The sequence below is a fragment of the Paramisgurnus dabryanus genome, chromosome 18, assembly GCF_030506205.2.
Source record: "Paramisgurnus dabryanus chromosome 18, PD_genome_1.1, whole genome shotgun sequence".
Classification (NCBI taxonomy): domain Eukaryota; kingdom Metazoa; phylum Chordata; class Actinopteri; order Cypriniformes; family Cobitidae; genus Paramisgurnus; species Paramisgurnus dabryanus.
Window position 1 is genome coordinate 37,206,935 of NC_133354.1, and position 24,632 is coordinate 37,231,566.

The 24,632-nt window shown below is 40.0% G+C and overlaps 1 protein-coding gene, 4 non-coding genes and 4 pseudogenes across 5 annotated transcripts; 6 read left to right on the forward strand and 3 right to left on the reverse strand.

Annotated features, from left to right (window-relative positions):
* Nucleotides 1–107: 107 nt before the first annotated feature.
* Nucleotides 108–226, forward strand: LOC135753162 (5S ribosomal RNA). Its single transcript, XR_010533471.1, has one exon. It is a non-coding gene; the product is annotated as a 5S ribosomal RNA (ribosomal RNA).
* Nucleotides 227–347: 121 nt separating this feature from the next.
* On the forward strand, nucleotides 348–466 carry LOC135753226 (5S ribosomal RNA). The gene has a single exon (XR_010533532.1). It is a non-coding gene; the product is annotated as a 5S ribosomal RNA (ribosomal RNA).
* A 122-nt stretch (nucleotides 467–588) lies between these two features.
* Nucleotides 589–707, forward strand: LOC135753056 (5S ribosomal RNA; annotated as a pseudogene).
* Nucleotides 708–6,469: 5,762 nt separating this feature from the next.
* Nucleotides 6,470–6,588, forward strand: LOC135753061 (5S ribosomal RNA; annotated as a pseudogene).
* Nucleotides 6,589–6,712: 124 nt separating this feature from the next.
* LOC135753037 (5S ribosomal RNA) lies at nucleotides 6,713–6,831 on the forward strand (annotated as a pseudogene).
* Nucleotides 6,832–6,956: 125 nt separating this feature from the next.
* On the forward strand, nucleotides 6,957–7,075 carry LOC135752990 (5S ribosomal RNA). The gene has a single exon (XR_010533436.1). It is a non-coding gene; the product is annotated as a 5S ribosomal RNA (ribosomal RNA).
* An 11,238-nt stretch (nucleotides 7,076–18,313) lies between these two features.
* Nucleotides 18,314–19,666, reverse strand: LOC141281005 (uncharacterized). Its single transcript, XM_073812553.1, has one exon. It carries the CDS (start codon nucleotides 19,664–19,666, stop codon nucleotides 18,314–18,316), a length of 1,353 nt encoding a protein of 450 aa, XP_073668654.1.
* A 3,795-nt stretch (nucleotides 19,667–23,461) lies between these two features.
* LOC135753136 (5S ribosomal RNA) lies at nucleotides 23,462–23,580 on the reverse strand. The gene has a single exon (XR_010533467.1). It is a non-coding gene; the product is annotated as a 5S ribosomal RNA (ribosomal RNA).
* Nucleotides 23,581–23,705: 125 nt separating this feature from the next.
* Nucleotides 23,706–23,824, reverse strand: LOC135753161 (5S ribosomal RNA; annotated as a pseudogene).
* Between the last annotated feature and the right edge of the window lie 808 nt (nucleotides 23,825–24,632).

The following is a 24,632-nucleotide window of genomic DNA, read 5'->3' on the forward strand; positions in this document are numbered from 1 at the left end:
ATTTATTTATGTAATTTTTTGTAAATGCATTCTTTCTGTAAGCGTAGGCTGATGGCATGGCGTTGCCACAATAGTCTTGAAGTGTCTCTCGAATCGAGTCAGCACTCGCTTACGGCCACACCACCCTGAGCACGCCCGCTCTCGTCTGATCTCGGAAGCCAAGCAGGGTCGGGCCTGGTTAGTACTTGAATGGGAGACCGCCTGGGAATACCAGGTGCTGTAAGCTTTTAATTAATTAATTATTTATTTATGTAATTTTTTGTAAATGCATCTTTCTGTTAGCATAGGCTGATGGCATGGCGTTGCGACATTAGTCTTGAAGTGTCTCTCGAATCGAGTCAGCATTTGCTTACGGCCACACCACCTTGAGCACGCCCGCTCTCGTCTGATCTCGGAAGCCAAGCAGGGTCGGGCCTGGTTAGTACTTGGATGGGAGACCGCCTGGGAATACCTGGTGCTGTAAGCATTTAATTAATTAATTATTTATGTCATTTTTTTCCCATGAATGCGTTCTTTCTGTAAGCGTTCACTGATGTCATGGCGTTGCCACATAAGTCTTGAAGTGTCTATCAAATCGAGTCGGCACTCGCTTACGGCCACACCACCTTGAGCACGCCCGCTCTCGTCTGATCTAGGAAGCCAAGCAGGGTCGGGCCTGGTTAGTACTTGGATGGGAGACCGCCTGGGAATACCAGGTGCTGTAAGCATTTAATTAATTAATTATTTATGTCATTTTTTCCCATGAATGCGTTCTTTCTGTAAGCGTTCACTGATGTCATGGCGTTGCCACATAAGTCTTTTTTTTTTATCAATATGTTTATTTACTTTTTTCTTCACAAAAAATTACTTACAGCTTCAATTCAGTATACAAAAAGTATTCTAACCCCCCTCCCACCCCTTTACAACCCCCTAATAGACAGAACACTTATGGACATTAAAATAAAGTTTTGAGATGCATAAGAAAAAAATAAATAAATATATAAAGTAAGAGCAAAAAAAAAAAAATCAAATCAAATAATACAAATAATGTGTTACAGTAAATCAGTTACATTATCACCTCTGCATTCCCAATCAATGTACCATCCAAATTATTTATATACTCAACAAATTTGCCCCAAATCTTGTCGAACATTGATGAGTTTCCTTTCAAATTAAACATAATTTTCTCAACAGGAACATAAGACGACAATTCTTTGAGCCAAACAGTATGACTTGGTGGTTTCTCTGATTTCCATTGAATAGCTATACATTTCTTTGCTGCTATCAGAGCCATCTTAACAAAACGTAAGTTCTTCCTTTGATCAAGGTGGAGTACAGATTCATCCCCCAATATTACAAATCTCGGATCAAATGAAAGTTTAACATTAACAATTTTGTCAATTGTTTGTATTATATTTCTCCAATAGGTTTCAAGTTCTGAACAAGTCCAAAACATGTGCAATAATGTACCAACTTCTATTTTACATCTAGGACAACATTCCGAATATGAATCACTTATCTTATGTAGTCTTTCTGGTGTATAGTATACCCTGTGTATAATATTAAATTGTATCAATCTATGTCTACAATTATATGAAAATGTTAAAGCATTTTTACAAATGAGTTCCCATACATCTTTTTCAAAGGTACAGGTCTAGAAGGTAGTACATCCTCTCCATACAGATCAATAAGATAGGTATACATATATGACACAAAACCTTTGGACCCTCTTTTCTCTTTTATAATATTGTCTAATGAGAGGGAGGAAAGGGGTCTCAAGTCACCTCCCTGTAATGTAGTAATGTAGTGTCTCACCTGAAAATATTTAAAGAAATGTTTTATAGGAAGAGAAAACTTTGTTCTCAATTGTTCAAATGTCATAAGTATTTCTTCCTCATACAAATCTCCAAACACTTGAATACCCTTTTTATACCAATATTGTGTTAATCCATCTCTTAGTATCTCAGGAAGACCTGGGTTATTATGAAATGGAGTGTTATTATATAATGGTAATAGCCATTTATATTTTTTCCTTATCTCAAATCCCAATTTACAAGTGTGCTTTATGAATGGGTTATTAATCTCTTTTATAACATAAGTCAGGGGAATGAATAAAGCCTTGTCTAAGGGAATTACTCCTGCATGATATTTTTCAATTTGTATCCATGCAGGTGGATCAGTGTTATTCATCTGCCAGAGCCATACTGCTCTCATTTGTGCTGCCCAGAAATAAAGCAAAAAATCCGGGAGTTGTAATCCACCATTTTTAAAAGCCATGTGTAGTGTCTTGAGTTTAACCCTTGGAGTTTTATTATTCCAAATAAATTTTCTAATCGAGCTATTAAGATTATTAAAAAACTTTTGTGAGACGGGAATTGGGAGAGTTTGAAATAAATATAAAAATTTAGGAAGAACATTCATTTTTATACAATTTATCCGGCCAATTAGTGATATCGGCAATGAGTTCCATCTTTCTAGGTCTCTTATTGCCCTTTTAAGTAGTGGGGAGTAATTCAAAGAAAATGTTTCCTCCAACTTCGAAGGAATATTAAGCCCTAAATAAACTATCTTTTCTGTATTCCATGAAAAAGGGATATTATTTAAAGGCATTTTCTCTGCAGTCAAATTTAATGGCATCATAACACTTTTATTTATATTGATTTTGTAGCCTGATATTTCTCTGAAATCTTCTAGTAATTGAGATAATTTGGATAGAGATAATTCAGGGTTAGTAAGATATAGCAGTATGTCATCCGCGTACAGTGATATTTTGTGTACATACCCTCCTATCTCTAACCCAGAGATTTCTTCTTGTGCTCGTGTTGCAATGGCTAGGGGTTCCACCGCTAACGCAAAAAGTAATGGGGACAAGGGACATCCCTGTCTAGTTCCCCTTGATAAATTAAAATGCGAAGATAAATCAGAGTTAGTACGGATGGTTGCCGATGGATTCTTATACAGCATATAAATCATATCAATAAATTTAGGACCGAAATTCATTTTTTGCAATATAGCTATCAAATAAGACCATTCTACTCGGTCGAAGGCTTTTTCTGCATCTAAGGAAAGAGCGATCACTGGAGAGTCAACTTGTTTTGCAGAGTAGATAATATTCATAAGCCTCCTTATATTATCAAAGGATGATCTATTTTTAATAAATCCAGTTTGATCCATATGAATTAGACTAGGCAAAATCCGTTCTAAGCGTAACGCAATCATTTTAGTAAAAATTTTATAATCGGAATTAAGCAATGAAATTGGGCGAAATGAAGCACATAGACTAGGATCTTTTCCAGGTTTCAGCAAAACTGTAATTAAAGCCTGATTTAGCGTTTCTGGTAGTTCTTTTTTATGAATTGCCTCCAAATACATTGAAAGCATTGGATCAGCTAATTTTGAAAAAAACGTTTTATAAAAATCCAAAGAGAACCCGTCCAAACCTGGTGTTTTACCTCCAGCTAAGGCAAAAACGGCACATTGAATTTCTTCTTTCAAAATTTCTCTCTCAAGTTCTTTCGGTCATTATCACTTAAAACGGGGATATTCAATTTGCATAAAAAGTTTTGGATGTCAGCTTCATTTACTCCTTGAGATTTATACAGCAATTTGTAGAAATTTAGGAATTCCTGGTTAATTAATTTAGGGTGTTTAATATTTTTTTTGTCCGGGGAAGTTATGGTAGTTATAGATTTACAAATTTCTTCTTTTCTTATCTGCCACGCTAAAACTTTTCCTATCTTATCCCCGTGTTCATAATATCTCTGTCTTGATCTGAGAAGTGCATTTTCTGCTTCTTTTGATGTCATAATATTGTATTCTAATTTTTTGGCTTGTAGTTGCTGAAATAATTGAGGATCTTTAGTCTGAAAGTGTTGTCTTTCCATTGTTAATATTTCTTTTTCCAATAATTGCAGTTTTTTCTGATATTGTTTCTTCTTATTGGAAGAGTAATTGATGATCTGGCCCCGTAAGAATGCTTTCATAGCCTCCCAAACTATACCCGAAGAAGCTGAGTTACTTTTCGTAATCATAAAGTTGTCTATATTATTATTTATAAAGTTCACCGATTCAGGACTGTTCAATAATAAATGGTTGCTAAATCGCCAAAGCTTATAGTTCGGCGACTCCGGAGAATATTGCACTGATATCAGTAAAGGGGCATGATCTGACAGTATTCTTGGTAGATAGTCACATAATTCAATCAAATAGTCCTTCGCTTTCGGAACAAAAAAATAGTCAATTCTGGAATAACTATTATGTCTATGTGAGTAAAAGGAATATTCTTTTTTTGTTGTATTTTTAAATCTCCATATATCTATCAAATTAAAACACGAGAGTTTGTATTTTAAAGCCTTGGCAACTTGACTTAGCGCTAACCCTTTGGAAGATGATCTGTCTAGTATTGGGTCCAAAACTACATTAAAGTCCCCTCCAATTATTAATTCTGTGATAGGAGAGGCAAGTTTAAAAAATAAATTGTGGATAAATTCAACTCCATCCATTTCGGGACGGTATACATTTACTAAAGTAATTCTTTGCATAGCAATTGTGCCTCTTAAGATAATATATCTACCGGATTTGTCTTTATCTATAGATTCCATTTGAAAGGGGATATTTTTGTCAATAAGTATTACCACTCCTCTAGATTGTGATGTAAATGAAGAAAAAAACACCTGTCCAGGCCACTGTCTTTTAAGATTTTGATGTTCAGGGTCAGTCAAATGCGTTTCTTGCAGCAAAGCAATTCCAATATTATGTTTTCTGAGATATAAAATTACCTTTTTCCTTTTAAGTCTTTGATTTAACCCATTGACATTCCAAGTTACATATTTATATTTCAGACTACTTGACATTGACTAACAATGAGTATTTGCATACAGATGTAACTTATAGAGTTATCTCTAAGCATCCCAAAAATCAAATAATTAAAACACGCGTTCTGTCTATCCTCCCCTAACCCTCCCACCACTTCCCCAAACGAAGTGTGAAACTTTAAACCCTGATGACTGTTTGTGCACCGCAACATGCAGTCAAACTTGACTTCTTCTTTGTCCAACCGAACTAACTAACTCCCAGGTACCAAGCCCCTCAAATATATGACTTATATAGGCTATTACGTACTTTCAGGCAAAGATATTTACATCGAACAATCCTTGTGTCACTCCCGAAGTTCACACATTTTAGCAGACAATTTTACAGTCAAGGTTGAGCATTAGTCAAAATCCAAAATATATTAAGTAAAATCTCATTTGTCTTAAACCAAATTATAAATATATAGTTTACCCTTGACAAAATTATATCGTTGATGTCCATTCAAGAAAGAAATAAAACAACAAAGCAAACAAACATAAAAAAATAAAAATAAAACTCACCCCTATTAGTTTGGTACCGTTATTTTTGCATAGTTTTTGGGTGATTATTTTGGTCAAAGTTTAATGTGGATTCTCGGGATTCTTTGCTATGCCATTTGTTAGTGTCTCAATGGACAGTCAGGTGTGGATGATGTTGACGAAGATAAGTCTCCGCTGAGGTTTTGGAATTAAAAGATCGTTGTCCCTCAGGTAGCTGGATCCTCAGTGTCGCAGGGTGGAGCATAGCATAAGTGACATCGTTACTGCGTAGATGTCTTTTAAGTGCGCTAAATTCTTGGCGCTTTCTGAAGAGGGTCGATGACATATCACGAAATATCATGATAGTAGAGTTGCCATATGTAAGCTTTCCCTTTTCTCTGGCAGCATTGAGGATCTTAAGTGTATCTCCATACCGAAGAAAACGGACCAAAATAGCCCGTGGCCTACCATTTTCCGCCGGTCGTCTTTGCAGAGTGCGATGAGCTCTTTCAATTTCGTAGGTATCGTCCTCTTTTCCAAGAATTTTGGGTAGCCATTCCTTAAGAAAATCGGATTCCTACATTCCACTCCCTCAGGGAAACCAACAAGACGTAGATTCTGACGGCGAGATTGGTTTTCCAGCTCATCCAGTTTGTCTTTTAACTGTTTAACTTCATCGTCCACCGCCGATTTGATAACCGCGACGTCTTTGTGAAGGCCCGTTACCGCTTCATCGAGTTCAGTCTGTTTTGTTTCTACCTCCACCATTCTCAGATTGATTGATTTTATTTCGCTACTGATTTTTCCAAGAGATTCTGTGACTTTACTGAGACGTCCATCGAATAAATCCTGAATTCTAAGAAATCCCTTCTCCATTTCTGCATGAAACCATGGTGGAGGGTCAGATGACGGTCTCGTATCTTGAGTATCTTCTTTCTTATTGTCCGCTTTCCTTGGATTAGGCATATTTATTGGATTGCTCTAAGTGCAACAGGATTATTATTTTAAAGCAAGTACTGTCGTCGATTTAGAATTCTTTAAGGCGGATTGTTTAAGTTAACTTAGTTGGGAGCTCCGTACCTCACGTCTCACTCTAGCACCGCCATAACCGGAAGTCGCCACATAAGTCTTGAAGTGTCTATCGAATCAAGTCAGCACTCGCTTACGGCCACACCACCCTGAGCACGCCCGCTCTCGTCTGATCTCGGAAGCCAAGCAGGGTCGGGCCTGGTTAGTACTTGAATGGGAGACAGCCTGGGAATACCAGGTGCTGTAAGCATTTAATTAATAATTTATTTATTCATGTCATTTTTCCCATAATTACTTCCTTTTTGTAAGTATTTACCGATGTCATTGCGTTGCCACATTAGTCTTGAAGTGTCTCTCGAATCGAGTCAGCACTCGTTTACGGCCACACCACCCTCAGCACGCCCGCTCTCGTCTGATCTCGGAAGCCAAGCAGGGTCGGGCCTGGTTAGTACTTGAATGGGAGACCGCCTGGGAATACCAGGTGCTGTAAGCATTTAATTAATAATTTATTTATTCATGTAATTTTTTCCCATAATTACTTCCTTTTTGTAAGTATTTACCAATGTCATTGCGTTGCCACATTAGTCTTGAAGTGTCTCTCGAATCGAGTCAGCACTCGCTTACGGCCACACCACCCTGAGCACGCCCGCTCTCGTCTGATCTCGGAAGCCAAGCAGGGTCGGGCCTGGTTAGTACTTGGATGGGAGACTGCCTGGGAATACCAGGTGCTGTATGCTTTTAATAATTTTTTTATTTATTTATGTAATTTTTTGTAAATTGTTGGACTTTAAGGCGTCCATTGCATGTTCATAATTTTAGAGGAAAGGCAAAATATACAAATATCTAAGTTCAAATATTTATTGATCAGATATGAAAAAGTTTAACAGCGCGGTGGATCGTTTCAAGGCCACAAGCGGCAAGCAACGAATGCACAGCATTTGGGAAAACATTTATTTAAAGAGTATATGACATCGTCGTTCTTCTTAAAGTCTCCACCCACAAAGGCTGCTGTCTCTCGTGAATCTGACTCCCTTACCACACCCAATTTCAGCCTGTAGGCAAAGATGGACACACATAGACAAAGAAAAAACAAACTGTTCTCCTCTCATCCCTGGGAGCCCTGCAGTTCCTCTCTAGTACTCCTCCACTTCACATAGCATGTTATAATGCTTTCTTAAAAACAAATCATTAATAAAACATTCATTTATAAAAAACATAAGCTGTAAGATGAAAGTGATTATTATGTAAAACATATTTCAATATCATGACATCATTTCATTATTCGTAAAATTGGTTATATGAATAAGGCACACATTAACTTATTTAGATAGATAAACACATATTAAATCTTTTACTGCAATACTACTTCTAAGGAAACACTTTAATCATTATTAAAAACCATCTGTTAGGAAAGAAAAAACACACACACACACACACACACACACACACACACACACACACACACACACACACACACACACACACACACACACACACACACACACACACACACACACACACACACACACACACACACAGGAGATTCTGTTCTTCAAGGTTGAGCTGCCCTGCCCCCATTAGGTTATTCTGTATGCAACCTTCATTTCATTGGTTAATAAACATTTATCAAAGACAACATCTTATATTTATTACATCAATTATTCAATGATTAATACTGATTAAGTAAGAAATACATTGCATATTGTATCCTGTGAATATTAAAGCATTGGTTAATAACATGGTTCCCTGTTTGCTTTTCTCCCTCAGGCCTCTCTCTTATCTTAACAGTTTCCAGACGTAAATTCCTCGCTAATCCTCCTTGCAGCTTCTTACACACACAAAAAAACTGGTAACTTTCCACTCTCAAACACAAACACCTCATTTCTACATAATAGCTCAGTGCATATATGAAACACACAATGTTTATAGAATAAAATGATTAATTAAAGAAATATAAAATGGAACAAAATCAATTTCCACAGTCCTTATTTAGACATCTTTGTAACTTTAACACTTTTAGCAATCAGCATGAAATGTAGGCAGTAAATATGTAAAACATAATTATTCAACAACACAACAATACTCCATTGTTCATGAATTGGTTAAATGCATTCATTAGTTAAACATACTAATTTTCACTTTCTCTAAATATAACATAGTTATAAAGCGAGCAACTTGTTTATTGAAACCATCTGTTCTGTGTGTTTTCTCTTAAGGGGTTTGTTCCTACCTCCAACTGAAACAGCCTTTCCACTCACACAGACAATCTCTCACATATCTCAGCACAAAAAGCATAATGGCACATATGAATTATAACATAACATACTAATTAATAAAACAACATAAAAATCCCACAATTCCCTCTCTTGACCTCTGAAAGAGGTCACACATTTTCTTCTTCCTCCTCATCCAGGTTCTGTAGGCCTAATAGGGGCATGCTATATGGGGGTGGACTATTCTCTTTTTTCTCTATTGCAGACACTATCAGTCTGTTACACAGGGATCTAAGACAGGGAATACAACAACATCCATAGGTCACCAGGATGGCCACGAATACATCAATGGACACTACTACTGAGGTCACTATTGCCTTCCATTTGCCCAATACTTTATCCAGCCAGTCAGATATGGGGTTGTCAACACCTGAGTGTTCTCGCATTTCTATGGACAGAGTTTTTAGTCCTTCCAGTGCCCTGGTCACTGACCCGTCCGGTGCTGTATTATTCGGAATGTACGTACAACAAAAATCAGAAAATAAATGACATACACCATTCTTTTCGGCCAACAACATGTCTAGGGCCATTCTATTTTGAACTGCCATAAGGGAAGTGGGTGCCAATTGTTCTGCTAGGCCGTCCACCGCATCTCTGGTCATGTTCGCTAATCTCATAACATTATAATGCACATAATTGATCCTATCCACGTTTTTATTCGGGGTAACTGGAAAAAAGGCCGATAATATTGGGATATTTTCAAATCCGGCAGCTATCTGGTCAGCTAATTTGTATTTGTCAGGTACACCCCTGGGCACACTTATTGCATCAATGTATGTGGGACTATTTAATGACAAATCTACATTTCTTTTTGCTGCTCTTTTAGCTAGAACATGCCTATGTCGTCTGGCAGTAATGGCATTGGGTTGTGATTGGAGCTTCACAGCTTTTTCTCCTATTAAGACTATTGGTGCCCCCAACCTTACCATGGCACATGTTCCTTTAGATGCTTGTTCGATTTTAGTTACTAACCTTTGACTCCCACAATAATAATATATTCCTGACCTGGCCCATCCTCCAATCATGGACCCATTGTCTTGGTAGGTGATATTACACCACCCGGGGTCAATGGTTCCCAGATTAATTTTTGGGTTGGTCCTGGTGAAATTAAAACAGGTGTAATTGGCTATGTTGGGCCTAAATGGTCCCGCTCTCGAGTTATTACCTATTGGTGGAAAAACTGAGGATAAGGTCGTGCAGTTTTTTGGAGAGGCCTCTTTAGTTAATGCTAGCATGCACTCATAACCCCACGGGTCTTCCGGGTATAGGGGAGCTGGTTCTGTATATAGTACCGGTCTACCTCTACCACATCCTACACAATCTTCTAGTTTCTGTTCTCTGGCTGTGGAAATGATCCATTCCAGCCATAAATTGGTTTCCCCATAGCCTGTGGCCATCTCTATTATATCTTCTGGTTTTAGTTTGGTATAATCTATTTCAACGATTTCATTAACTTGTTTCTTTTCCACCGGGTCAGGCAGTTCTGCGGTCACGATTGTATTGGGTTCTACTGAGTCTATAATGTTTATTTTTATGAGACCCTTAGGGTCTGTTCCATCCACATCTGCACCTATTACCAACCACATAGTGGTCTCCTCCTTTCCCCCATACCTCATAGCTCTCCCCGGGGTAACCTGCTCCACTCTCCTATTGACATGGTAACAGGATTTTGAACTGGACTGTAATCTCTTTGTATTTTTAAGTTTTCCCACATTTCCCCATCTGTACCCGTCCTTTTTAGGAGATCCCATGTTCCCGTATAAGCCACTACACTACTCCATCTTGGGCACCATGATCTGTCATCATAGCCTCGCTCCCTACACCATAGTGTGGTCATAATATCCAGACACAAGTATATATCATATCCCCTCCATGAGCTATTCTTCCCTCCACAGTCTATCACACTGCATAAATCAAAGGTGTATGACGTTGTTGAATTTTTTATGTAATCTAATTCAATTCCCCCATATCTCTTTAAACACTGATCTTGTGATGTTGTTTTGGACCTTTTGTCATTTTTCAGATTACCTCCACTATTTATGCCAAATATCATGATAATTATAATTGCAGTTATAACCCCTAGGGCCCACAGAACCTTCCAATTTCCACACAGCTTCATCTCTGTGGAAAAATACACTTAGGCCTATTGGCTAAATTCAAAAAACACTCTTAAACTTAATACTTGATAAAAGGTAGGAGTATAGTGAAAGAAGTAAAACGATAATACAAATACAAAATTAAAGGAAGTAACACGATAATAATAGTAAAAACTAAAACTTAGATGACATTCACAATGAATAAACCGTAATTGTGATGTTCAGGTCCCTGAACACCAGAGATGGGACCAAGTCACACATGTGCAAGTCTCAAGTAAGTCTCAAGTCTGAACCTTCAAGTCTCAAGTAAGTCCCAAGTATTTTTTTTCGTGGGCAAGTCAAGTCAAGTCGAGTCACAGGCTATGTCAAGTCAAGTCAAGTCAAGTCCTGTAGTAGGTCAAGTCAAGTCCAAGTCAAGTCACCTTATTATTGTAATTTTACCTGCAGAATCTGATCTTAATAAAGTGACAAGATATACAGTAAGTAACTATCAGTAAATTACAATAATTTGGATTTGCATTGTAAATACTCATGTTCAGTAAAATACATCTTGGAATCAAACAAAATTGTAACTTCATAAATTATTTAACAAATAAAACAAATAACAGCTTAACATCCAACAGACCCCTCTCTGAACACCTCCCTCTCTCTCAAACACAGTTCACGTACAACATTAAACTTTGTTACATTTCTCCCCTCTCTCTCTCTCTCTCTCTCTCTCTCTCTCTCTCTCTCTCTCTCTCTCTCTCTCTCTCTCTCTTTCTCTCTCTCTCTTTCTCTCTCTCTCTCAAACATGTGCCCAGAAAAAACAAGCACGTCGCACCTCTTCCATTCGCGCGCCTAAATTTGAAATAACGAACTTGAGCGCACAAAAGACGCAACATGTGAACCGCCCCTAACATTGTAGAATCAAGTAATTTTTCTCTGTGTGTGTGTTCAGGTGGCAAACTTGAAAAAGAAGTATTCAAAAATAAGTATTTAAAAAAATAAATCAAAATTATTTTGCCCACATTTGTCCCCAACACAGTATGCTACGTTACACAGGGCTACATTAGCTATTATTACCAGTGTTGGGCAAGTTACTTCCAAAGTGTAATACATTATATATTACAAATTACTGTCATTTGAAAGTAATTAGTTACATTACAATATTACTGACTCTGAACTGTAATGAGTTACACTACTTTTGCGTTACTTTTAGTTACTTTCATCAAAATAACAGAAGTATGACTAGGCATTATAAAATGTTAAAATGCAGTTTATTGATGCTTATAAATCTAGAAGTTATGTGTTGGCCCTCGAGCTTTGAATAGGCACAGTGAAGACTTATGGCAAAAAAACAGTAACAATGACTGTCAGAGTCATAAACATAGACAAATGATCTGGTAAAAGTCTGGTAAATTATGGTAGACATACCAAACACAATAAAGCTAGAGCCCACTGTAATGCAAACTATAGACTAATAACATGGCAAGACACGCAACCTCTTTTCATTTCTATTCTTTAATTCACTTTTAATTCAGATTCACAGCACAAACCTGGCATGCATTGGGTTGACACAACTTATCAAAAGTGCTATTGGAGGATCAGGCCTCAAGGAAAACAGCTCAATTTCAGTACAATATAAGGATAACATGTAGACTAGCATATAAAACATAGACAAACAGAGGAACACTGCTTTTTGCCAAACATTGCATATACAGTTGGCTCCCATACAAAGGCTGGTAAAAACTTTAAACAGTGATGTTTAAATATACTATTAAAATAACCATGTTTAAGTCTACATTAATGTTATGTTGTAGTTTAGGTTGCTGTTTGTAATAAAACTGTAGATAGCATAGGAATAGCCTAGCAATCTATTATGCATATGGACTGTAACCATAGCAACGTTAGCTTACCTTATCATTGCTGGTGTGGTGAAATGGATTTTACTGGCAAGATTTTTAAAAGTCTCTTTACTTCTGAGGTTCAAGCAGCACAGGAGACCGATAGAAACGTTCTGTTGCTTTTTGCTCTCATTCGCAGAATGTTGCGTGTGCGGCGCTACCGGACCTGATTGCGACCACTTTAGTCAATGCTTATACAGCCGCGGACTTCCCAGATTCGGCTCTTTAAGAAACGCGTCAAATACAAAATTAAAGTAAAAATGAACATGCTGCATACAGCACCTGGAAACAGACATACGCTGCGTCCCAAACCGCCTACTTCCATACTATATAGTAGGCAAAGAGTACGAGAAGTAGGGCTTTTCGCCTACTATATAGTATGGAAGTATGCTGTTTGGGACGCAGCCATTATTTTACCCGCAGCTTTTTCCTGTGTGGATGCTGGTCACGGGCATTGGTCAAAAAAAAAAAAAAATAACACGTCTATTTTTGAAATGCATTGTTGTAACGCGCTCGTTACTAAGACTGTAACGAGTAAAATATTACCAAAATTTTATTAGTAATGCGTTATATTACTGCGTTACAGCAAAAACTGATATATTACTGTAATATATTATATTTTGTAATGCGTTACTCCCAACACTGATTATTACATAGGCTAACTACCAACTAACCAGATATTAACAAATTGACAAGCACTTACTGGGCATAATGGCTCTTTAAATGACGACCAAAATTGGAGGTTGCCGTCTGGTGACCCTCCGTACCCCTCCGGCTGACATGTTGATATCTGATCTAAGTGGGCGTGGTGTGCGTAAGGTACGAGAGGGCATGACGAATGATAGTGTCGTGATTCAGTCATGACAACGCCATTCTCAGCCTGCGCTCCAGCTGGGTCGACTTTATTTTTTTAAATAATTTATATATTTTATATTTAAACTAAAAACATGATGTGATTAACACTCAAGTCATTCAAGTCATCGTGTCTCAAGTCAAGTCAAGTCCCGAGTCTTTAACTTCCAAGTCCGAGTCGAGTCTCAAGTATTTTATTTTTTGTCAAGTCAAGTCACAAGTCACAAAAATAGCGACTCGAGTCGACTCGAGTCCAAGTCACCAAGTCACAAGTCCCCATGTCTGCTGAACACTTCTGTCAGGATTCCCAGCACTTTGTGGAAATCCAATTTATCCAAGCCACACCCCAGCCGGGGAGTGGATACACTTGTTTTGTTTTCTTTCTCACATCACTCTCTCATACGTCTGAGGCTGTGGGTAAAATTCTCATATGTTGGTAAATCAGTACAATTTTGTTTTGTTATTAAATGAAAAATCAATCTGCCGTCGTCCTCGTGGGTAACTGCACATTCACCTGTGTGTTTGTTCTGTCTTACAACCTTTTGTGTACCGTACTTCGCTTTGAATTCTACGGCTATACCTGCTCCATAGGCACAATCTGCACTCACACAGTGTGCTACGGGTTCTGTTGCTGGGCTGGAAAAAATGTCACCTTTTTTATGCACAATTTTACAGAGTGTTTGTTGACATTGTTGTTGGTGTTGTGCGAGTGTTACCACTGATGTTTCACTTCCTGTTTGTTCTCTCTGTATTCCAGCTGATTCACTTTCAACACTCTCCCTCTCTTGGACCTGAGTCCTCAGGTCCACACCAGTTTGCGTGAGAGACCTGCTGGGAGAATCACATGGAACACAAGAAGAGAGATGGAACCAGGTGTCGCCTTTCCCTTGCAGCTTTACACAATGTGACGTCCTAGCGGTGACTCTCAGCGGTTTGGACCACCTTGGCTCGTTCCACTTTCTCCTGAACACCTTGACTCTCACCCAGTCAGCTGTGCTTACAGTTTGGTCACTAGCATCAGCAGCAGTGTTGGTAGCCTGGCAGGAAAAATGTTTAATCAGAGCAGTTAGTTTGTCAAAGTAAGCGGCATGTGTTAGAGGCAGGATGGGATCCTGCACCAGGGCATTCCTTGGACCTGGAAACTGACGACCTGTAAGCACCTGTAAACCTGACATTAATGCAATTGGTAATGCATCCAACCAGGTTAGTTTTGTTTACGCGCAAACCTTGGCCAATTTTAGTTTCAATGTCAGGTTCATTCTTTCCACTTTGCCCTGGCTTTGTGGGTGGTAAACCGCACCAAAGCTGTGTGTCAAACCTAGGGCCTGCTCCACCTGTCTGAGATGTTCATTTTTGAAATGACTGCCATTGTCAGATCTGACACGTCTGGGGAAACCATGGTTAGGAATGTAATGATTAATGAGACATTTAATCACAGCTGTGCTATCCTCTCTCCCCACCGGATAAGCCTCCGGCCAGGAAGTAAAATAGTCAACAATGACTAAGACATACTGTTTGCCTCTCACCTTCGATCCCATGTCAGTAAAGTCAATCACAATTTCATCACCAGGCCCGGTAGATATTGGAAATGACCCTCTCTGCGGCTTAACGGTTGGCTTAATGTTATGTTCACAGCAAACCTCACATGATCTGGTGTAGTTTGTTACCATAGATGTTAAAAAAGGATGCCACCAATGTTGCAGATCGCGGAGCATCTGCTTGTCAGACACATGGCCAGGTGTGTGTACTTGTTTCAGCAATGATTCACAAAGTGACATTGGCATGGCAGGTCTACCGTCTGGGGCCTGCCATAGGCCGTCAGCAGATCTGACAGCACCATGGTCCCTCCACGTATTTTTCTCATTAGGTGCAGAAGCAGCCTGCTCTTTTATTAGATATTCGCGAGTGAAACGCGGTAAAATGTCTGATTTTGTTCTATCCGATGTTACAAGAAATTGTGCGGCTGTGTACCCGGCAGCATTTTTGGCAGCGCAGTCAGCAGCATCGTTACCACGAGCAATAACTGAATTTGCTTTTGCATGACCCTGGCATTTTACCACAGCCACCTCTTCTGGCAGCAACAGAGCCTGCAATAGGTCTCTGGCCTCGCTAGCGTGAGTTATAGGCCGGCCTGTTGTTGTCAAAAACCCACATCTCAGCCAAACTGGCAGCTCAACATGTACAGCACCAATGACATATGCAGAATCACTAAAAATGGTCACCCTTTGTTCACCAGCGTAGTGCAAGGCTTTAATCACAGCTATCATTTCTGCTCTCTGTGCTGACTGTTAACCCTCCAGTTTGCCACTTACTCTTGTCACAAAATCATTTTCAACCTGTTCAACAACTGCAAAACCTGCCTTCAATGTGCCATCTGCTGCTCTGAAACAACAACCATCTGTAAACAGTGTGATTACCGGTGGGGGAGTTGTCAGTGGTACCGCGAACAAACCATCTCTCAATTTATTTGCTTTTTCAGTCAATGGTATGCAATCATGTGGCTCACCCTCAGTGATTAGATCTGCCATATTAACTCCCTCATGCACATACGTAATGTTGGGGCTTGCCAAAATCTTTGCCAACTTCCGCTGCCTTAGGGGAGAGAAAGTGAAAGCAGTTGAATTTACAAATGACATTACAGAGTGTGTGGTTAATACTGTTAATGCATGGCCCATGACAATGTGTGATGTTTTTGTTATCAATTTCGCAAGTCCTACTGCGTAGCGTGCACATGCTGGCTGTCTCTGTTCAATTGGGTCCAATAAAACACTGCTGTACATCAAAACCTTCCTACCACCTGGCGACTTCTGGTATAACACCCCGTGTGCACTGTTTTGTGTTTCAGATACATCTAAGATGAACGGTTTGGCGTAGTCTGCACAATTCAAATGGGCTGCCTGTGACAGTTGTGCTTTCAATGAAATGAAGGCCAGCTCTGCCTCTGGGGTCCACAGTAACTCTGCTTTCAGGTTTTTCATGCCCTGCTCTCTCACTAACTCCCTTAAAGGTGCAGTAGCTGACACATACGTTGGTATATACTGTCTGCTGAAACCTGTGAGGCCTAGAAATGATAACATATCTTTAACAGTTTCTGGCCTTGGGTGAGAAATGATGCTCTGTCTCTGTTGTGGGGTTAATGTTGAACCCTGCGCTGCTACCATTCTGCCCATAAAGGTTACACATGGTCTGCAAACTTGCAGCTTGTCCCTGCTCACCTTGAAACCCGATATGTATAGCTGTTTCAAAACCAATTTGGTAGCTTCCATGCACGTTTCCATGGACGTGGTTGCCAATAGCAGGTCATCAACATACATAATCAATACACATCCTTCAGGTAGCTCACATTTGGTCAATTCTTGTTGCAACACCTGATTGAAAATGCCTGGTGACAAAATGAACCCCATAGGTAAACGGTTATAGGTGTATTGGCGCCCCCTGTAGGTGAAAGCAAAACATGGTTTACATTCATCAGCAATGGGTATGCAGAAAAAGGCATTAGCCAAGTCAATGCATGTGAACCATTGATGTGCAGGCGACAAATTGGACAGGGCCACATATGGGTTTGGTACATTCAGCGTTCCTGTCTCCACCAAAGTGTTTATAGCTCTGAGATCATGTACTAACCTATATTTGTTTGAGCCGGGTTTTGGTACAGGAAAAATTGGGGTGTTCCATTCAGAATTGGTTGGAGTTAAAACTTGTTTGCTCAATAAACCCTCTACTGTTGGCCTCACTCCCTCCTCTGCGTCTGGTTTATTTCTGTATTGGGGTACCCACACTGGTTCTGTGGTAGACAATTTAAATGAAACTGGAGTGATGTTACAAAAGCCTACATCAGTTGGGCCCTGAGACAATAGGTCACGTGGCATGCTTTTAATCATTTTTTCCGTTCCCTCACCGTCTGTGTTTTCCCTACCATGACTTCTGGCTAGTTGCTCATGTTTTAGGATGGCTACATCCTCAGTCTGTTGTTTGATCCAATACACATCATGACTGTGTGAATGCAACACCCCAGTTATATTTGTATTCTGCCAATCGGTTACAGTGAGTAGTTTTTTAACCATGCTGCCTAACTCTCTAGCTTCATGATTAGGATGTAATGCCAGTGAAATGTGAGGTGCAGCTGTGTCAGACATTCTGTACCATTCTTTTTGTTCTTCTGATAAGACAATTGGGGCTGCCACACCCTGTTGGCCCACAAATATGCCATCACCCACCAACCTCCACTTGGTTCCCTCAATGGTCTGAAAAAGTTCCTCATAGGTTGTGTTATCAAATCTGTCATAAAACATAGTACAATGCAATGGATCTATAGGTGGTAGAAATAAAGCTATGTCGTTTATCCATGGCTTATATGTGTTGTAAAGGGTCACTACACTGCTACTGGACATCTCATCTTCCCAATCTGTCTCCAGTTCTGCCCAATAAATGTCAACTAACTCTTTATACTTTCCCCCCACCAACATCCATTGATTTCCTGTCTCTGTTGACCCCAACGAACAATTTATAGTATTTCCATCTGGAAATCCAACTATGACACCATCAGGTGAACACAGTATACTGGCCCCTAATTTAATTAGTAAGTCTCTGCCCAGTAAAGGAATGGGTGCATTGGAGGAGTACAGAAATGAATGCGTGACAGATTGATTAGCAATTGTTGTTGGTAAATGTTTAGTTACTTTTCAATTTCACCAGAGAAACCCATCACACTCACTGTTTAATTACTCAGATCTTTTGACTGTATGGTGCCTCTTATTACAGTGGAGTATGTAGCTCCAGTATCCACTAGAGCGGAGTGGTGTATCGTTTACCACTATGTCCATGAGGGGCTCAGCCATTCCCCTCATGGTGGTTCTCTGTGTGCCCCGTCATTCCTCTGCACCATCACCATGACCCCATGATGGGTGCACAGGCGCCATTAAATCAGGTGATGATGAGTTGTGTGGCGCTGGTGGTCCCCTGGCAAAACCACCATTTCCACGCCCGCCACCTCCTCTATTGGGACCCCATCCCCTTGCATTTGGTGCGTTAAGTGGATACCTTACACCGGAATATTGGGGCTGTGGCCCAACTTGAGGGCATCTACAGGCCCAATGACCTTCCTGTCCGCACACATAACATATACTAGCTCCAGAGCCGCCGTATCCTCCCCTGTTTACGCTACCCCTACCTCTGGGAGCCCCTCTATACTGTTGATACCCTTCCCAGGGATTCCCTGAATATGGTGGGCCTATATATGGATCTGGTGGGGCATACTGGTTTGGATACTGGTTGGGTCTTTGCCCATTCGGGGGACCTGAAGTGGTGGGTGGTTGGGCTTGTTGTGTCATCTGTTTCTTTTTGTTAGTGGCCTGTTTTGCTTGCTCCAATTGTAATTTAAGTAGGTCATTTTTCAATCTATCAACCTCAGCCAACTCTTTATTAGATTTATCTAAGGCCTTTTCTATGTAAAATATCAAATGTCTCTCCCATAGTTCATTAGAAGCTGACGGGATGTCTGGACTATTTTCCATGGTTTGTTTGACTCCAGCTGGTGCACCTGCCATTACAGCTGACCTGAATATGTCCCTGGTGACTGGGTTATTTAACCCATTTTCTTCTGTTAATTGTTCCCATTCAGCATTGCATCTGAAATAATAAGCCGCTCCTGTCTCATCTGGTTTAATTTTAAATTTAATGTTTTGGTACACTGTTGGTGGAGTGGGAAACTGGGCCCTAAGCGCCTTACCGATGTCTGTACTCACCGTACTATACAATGCTTCGTTATCTGTCAATGTCAAATTGGCATTTTCTTCAAAATCCTGTACTTGAGCTTTACTTAAAATTTGCCCTAACAGACATCTGATATCACCCACGGCCAGAACTACACCATGACTCAATGTAATCAATTTATTTAACCATCTCCCTCCACCACTAGTGATCGGTGGGAGTTTACTCATTATAGCAGTGAGATCACTATGTGTCCATGGTTGATATTTTTTAGTTCCTTTGTGCACCACTATGGGAAACTGTGTACCATCTACCTTATCTTGGTCTGGTTCTCCGAAAAGTTGTGAGGTGGCCGTTGGAAGTGGTGCTGGCTCTGTGTTTAATAACTTGCTCTTCAGTGATTGAGATGCTACCCACTGATAAACTTGATGCTTCCGCTCGCTTCCTGTGTCTGGTCTCTCTGCATTTAGTTGGCCCTGTGACTCGTGATCAGAAAGTGGGTGGTAGTTCATGCCTGATCTGGTGCCTGACCTCTCAAGGTACATTTCACCTTGCATTGAGACTATCAGAGGCTCTTTTGAATGTATTAGGCTGTGCTTATTACGGTCATGCTCTAACACTATTTTCTTTAGTTGTTTAACTTCTCTTTTCATCCCTTCCATCCTTTTATGTTCTTTGCTATGTCTTAATTCTGTTGATGTTTCTGAAGCGTGACTACAAACACTCGCTGCTTTAGAATGTGTGCCGTGTTCAATCTGTTCACTGGCTTCAGAGCGGTTATCTAACTCTTCCTCATTCTCTTGGCTGAGACTAACAAGTGTGTCACCCTCAGGGGCCCCACATGCTCCATGCATAACATTTACATCACCCCCACTGGGCGAGTGTATCACTGGTGTCTTTGGTGAATATGGTTGCAGTAAATCAATAGGTTTTTCAACAACCATAGACTTTCTGGGAGAAGACATAAACTCTCCCTGTTTCATAACAGTTTGTCTTAGTTTGTACAATTCATGTTTTATTTCTTTTAGTTCTTCACTATCCTCTACATCTAAATGACCGCTATTGATTTGAAAAACATGCTGTTGCATTGGGGCTTTGGCTTTCATAGTCTGATTCTTGATGTTTGTACGTCCCAATTAAATAGCGGATATTTTTTGTCCAAAGTTTCTAAAACTCTTTAATGACCAACTGCTGGGAAAGTGCTGGCTCTCATTTACATTATTGACAGAAAATAAACTTTTGATTAGTAAATTAATTAGGAATGATTTTTTACCATTATGTACCAACCACCACACCCCAGAATTACACTACTAACTTAACATGTTCATAACAAATGTGGTGTATTAACAAAAAGTTAACACAACCAGGGAAAAAACTAGCAAGCAAAAGACAAGGCTCAAGAGCCCAACTAAAACGAACACTAATCACAATAATGGTGACTTAAAATGAAACAAAACATCAACATCTAAACTTACATATAATAGATATATAATATATAATAAATATAATAAAATAATATAAATATAAAAAATAAATATAATAAAATGCAATGTTTCTCTATCATTTACATAACAATCAAAGAAGTCAATATAATAAACAGTTGTTGTTTTAAACATTGTGTGACTGTGAACATTAAAACATGACATTGTCATAACGTTTAAAAATGGTAAAATGTAACATTCCTCTAACGTTGAGACAACACAAAAACGTTCTTAGAACGTCAAGAAAACTGGACACTTTTAACGTTGGCAGAACGTTTTTGGGAACGTTAAAAACTTTCAGGGAACGTTCTTAGAACTTTTTTCTGTTAGCTGGGTTAGTACAAATGTTTTCACCGAACTGGAAATATGCGGACTGAATGAGAACAATTTCGTGGAGCTCCCTCAGGTGTTCTCACAAAAGGAGATTCCAGTTAAAAAGGAAAACATTCCCAAACAGAAGGATGTTAAGAAATGGAAATAACTTGAGGAGGTGTGTCTTCTTCAGATTGATGCAGGTATTGGCTTACTAATAGGAACGAATGTACCCAAGGTTCTTGGGCCATGGAAAGTCATCAACAGCAGAGGAGATGGGCCTTATGCTGTTAAGACCATCCTGGGCTGGATTGTGAATGGACCGTTGGATAGAGAGAACATCCAAACTAACAGCGACACAGGATGGCCACATGTAATGGCAAACAGGATTTCCGTGGTAAGCCTGGAGAACTTAATTCAACAGCAAATGAGTTATGATTTTCCAGAGTGTAAGCAAGCTGAAAATTTGGAAATGTCAATAGAGGATAGGCAGTTTATGGAGTCTGTATCACAGTCCATAGAACTTGTTGATGGACATTACTGCATTGACCTTCCATTAAGGAAAAAGGATGTAGCATTTCCTAACAACTATGCTGTTGCTTCTCTCCGTGCTCAATGTCTGAAAAGAAAATTTCAAAGAAGTTCAACTTTTCACAAGGATTACTGTAGTTTCATGGATGACATGCTAATTAAAGGTCATGCAGAAAAAATCCCTGCAAGTGATATTAAAGGAAACCTTGGCAGAGTCTGGTACATCCCACACCATGGTGTGTATCACCCACAAAAACACAAACTTCGAGTGGTGTTTGACTGCGCACCTACCAAGGAAAATCGCTCAACACTCAACTGTTACAAGGACCCAACTTGAATAATTCTCTCATTGGTGTGCTGACGAGATTCAGACATAAGCCAATAGCCCTTGCAGCAGATGTGGAGGGGATGTTTCACCAGGTAAGAGTTCCTGCTAAAGACAAAGACCTGTTGAGATTTCTTTGGTGGCATAAAGGAGACACTGCTTAGGAATTAGAGGAATACCGAATGACTGTTCACTTATTTGGTGCCACATCCTCCCCAAGTTGTGCAATCTACGCTCTGCAAAGCTGTGCAAAAGACAACAGTGCACATCACAGATCAGAGGTAATTCAGACAGTTCTTAGGAATTTTTACGTGGACGACTGTTTGACATCTGTGGCTACTGAACAGCAGGGTATTGCTCTTGTGCATGAATTACAGGATTTATGTGCATCAGGAGGATTTAACCTGACCAAATGGATGTCCAACAGTCGCAATGTGCTTGCATCCATAAGTGAGGAGAGCAAAGCAAAAACAGTGAAGGACTTGGACCTGGAGAAGGACACATTACCATTGGAAAGAGCCCTAGGGGTTCAGTGGTGTGTAGAGACAGATACTTTGCAGTTCAAAGTAACCTTACAGGAAAAGCCTCTCACAAGGAGAGGTATCTTGTCCATGGTTAGCTCTATTTATGACCCCCTTGGAATACTTTCTCCAATCATTCTTCCTGCAAAACAAATACTGCAAGAGCTTTGTAGAACAAAACATGAATGGGATGATAGTATACCAGAAACTCTCAAACATCAGTGGGACCTGTGGTTGGCTAGTCTTCAGAACTTAAATGACTTTCAGGTCAAAAGATGCATGAAGCCACCCAACTTTGGTGAAGTCACTTCAGCACAGCTGCATCATTTCGCAGATGCTAGTGAGGTGGGTTATGGCACTGTGTCATACTTGCTCATGAAGAATCACAGAAGTGAACAACATTGTGCCTTTGTTATAGGTAAAGCAAGGGTTGCTCCAGTAAAATCAGTTACTGTGCCACGTCTTGAGCTCACTGCAGCTACAATGGCTGCTAGAATGGATAGTATGCTGAAATCTGAACTGGACTTGACTCTTCACGAGTCTGTATTTTGGACAGACAGTACCTCAGTCCTGAAGTATCTCAATAATGAAAGCACACGGTTCCGTACATTTGTGGCCAACAGGGTAACTGCAATCCGAGAGCTCTCAAATGTGTCACAATGGAGGTATGTGAGTTCTTCTTCCAACCCAGCTGACATTGCCTCAAGAGGACTTAATGTAGGTGCTTTCCTCAAATCAAATGCATGGCTTACGGGTCCATCCTTTCTGACACAGCCAGAATCAGAATGGCCAAAAATGCCAAGTAACACTCTTAAGATATCTGGCAATGACCTAGAAGTTAAGGATGTCTCAGTCAATGTAGTGTGTGCAGATACTTATGACTTTTCTTCACAGTTCATTTCACACTACTCAGATTGGTACCGTTTGAGACGTGCCATTGCCTGGTTCCTCAAATTTAAGGCATTCTGAAGGCACTGACAGAAAAAAGGAAAGAGCTGTGCCACACATTAAGACACAATGTAACCACAAGACAGACACTTCAAAACTAATGTGGCAACGCCATACCATGGGAGAACGCTTACAGAAAGGACGCATTCATGGGAAAAAATGACATAAATAAATAATTAATTATTTAAACGCTTACAGCACCTGGTATTCCCAGGCGGTCTCCCATCCAAGTACTAACCAGGCCCGACCCTGCTTGGCTTCCGAGATCAGACGAGAGCGGGCGTGCTCAGGGTGGTGTGGCCGTAAGCGAGTGCTGACTCGATTCGAGAGACACTTCAAAACTAATGTGGCAATGCCATGCCATGGGAGAACGCTTACAGAAAGGACGCATTCATGGGAAAAAATGACATAAATAAATAATTAATTATTTAAACGCTTACAGCACCTGGTATTCCCAGGCGGTCTCCCATCCAAGTACTAACCAGGCCCAACCATGCTTGGCTTCCGAGATCAGACGACAGCGGGCGTGCTCAGGGTGGTGTGGCCTAGGGATGTTCACATTGACCGTTTAACCGTTAACCGAAGGTAAGAAATTATGACCGATTAACATTATCAGTTAAAATAAAAAATATTTATTAATACATGGTGTGTGTCGCCATGAGGCGACAGACATTTCGCCACTTTTCTATCTTTAATTTGTGAATGTCCTGTAAATGACACAAATTATTGCTGCCCTGACGGTCTGATAAAGTAATCATTTTATGAGAAATCATTTGTATGCGTGTTTGGAAGCTGAACGGAGACGCGCGCGTGTCCGCGCAAGATGACGCGGTCCGTCTGCGCACATCCGGACAGACGTTCGCTGATGGCCTCTGACCCTAACCATAAACATCTAGCTCTTTTTGGACAAACGGAGAAAGACGACGCAAAACCAAAACTTTCTGAAAAGCGTCCTGCTTTAGAAATTACCACTGTGGTAGATGAAACGGAGACAATCTGCCATTTGGATATTAATCCACTGGACCGATCGCGTGCTTTTTAACAAGGTATGTTGCGTGAATATCTGATAATGTATGAATCCTGGTTCTGTTGTTGATCTGTGGCTGCTGTTTGCACGTTCAAATTAAATGTTTTGTTTTTACTAGTTCACAGACAACCGTCAACTGTATTTTTACTCAATGACAATTTCATATTAAAATCTTATCAGTTAACGGTTAATGTTCGGTTTAGAAGCTACGGTTGTCGGTCGGGAAAATTAACTGATATGAGCATCCCTAGTGTGGCCGTAAGCGAGTGCTGACTCGATTCGAGAGACACATCAAGACTAATGTGGCAACGCAATGACATCGGTAAATGCTTA

Coding starts and splice junctions, on each gene's coding strand:
- LOC141281005 (XM_073812553.1), bottom strand. CDS start 19,666: ATGAACTACCACCCACTTTCTGATCACGAGTCACAGGGCCAACTAAAT.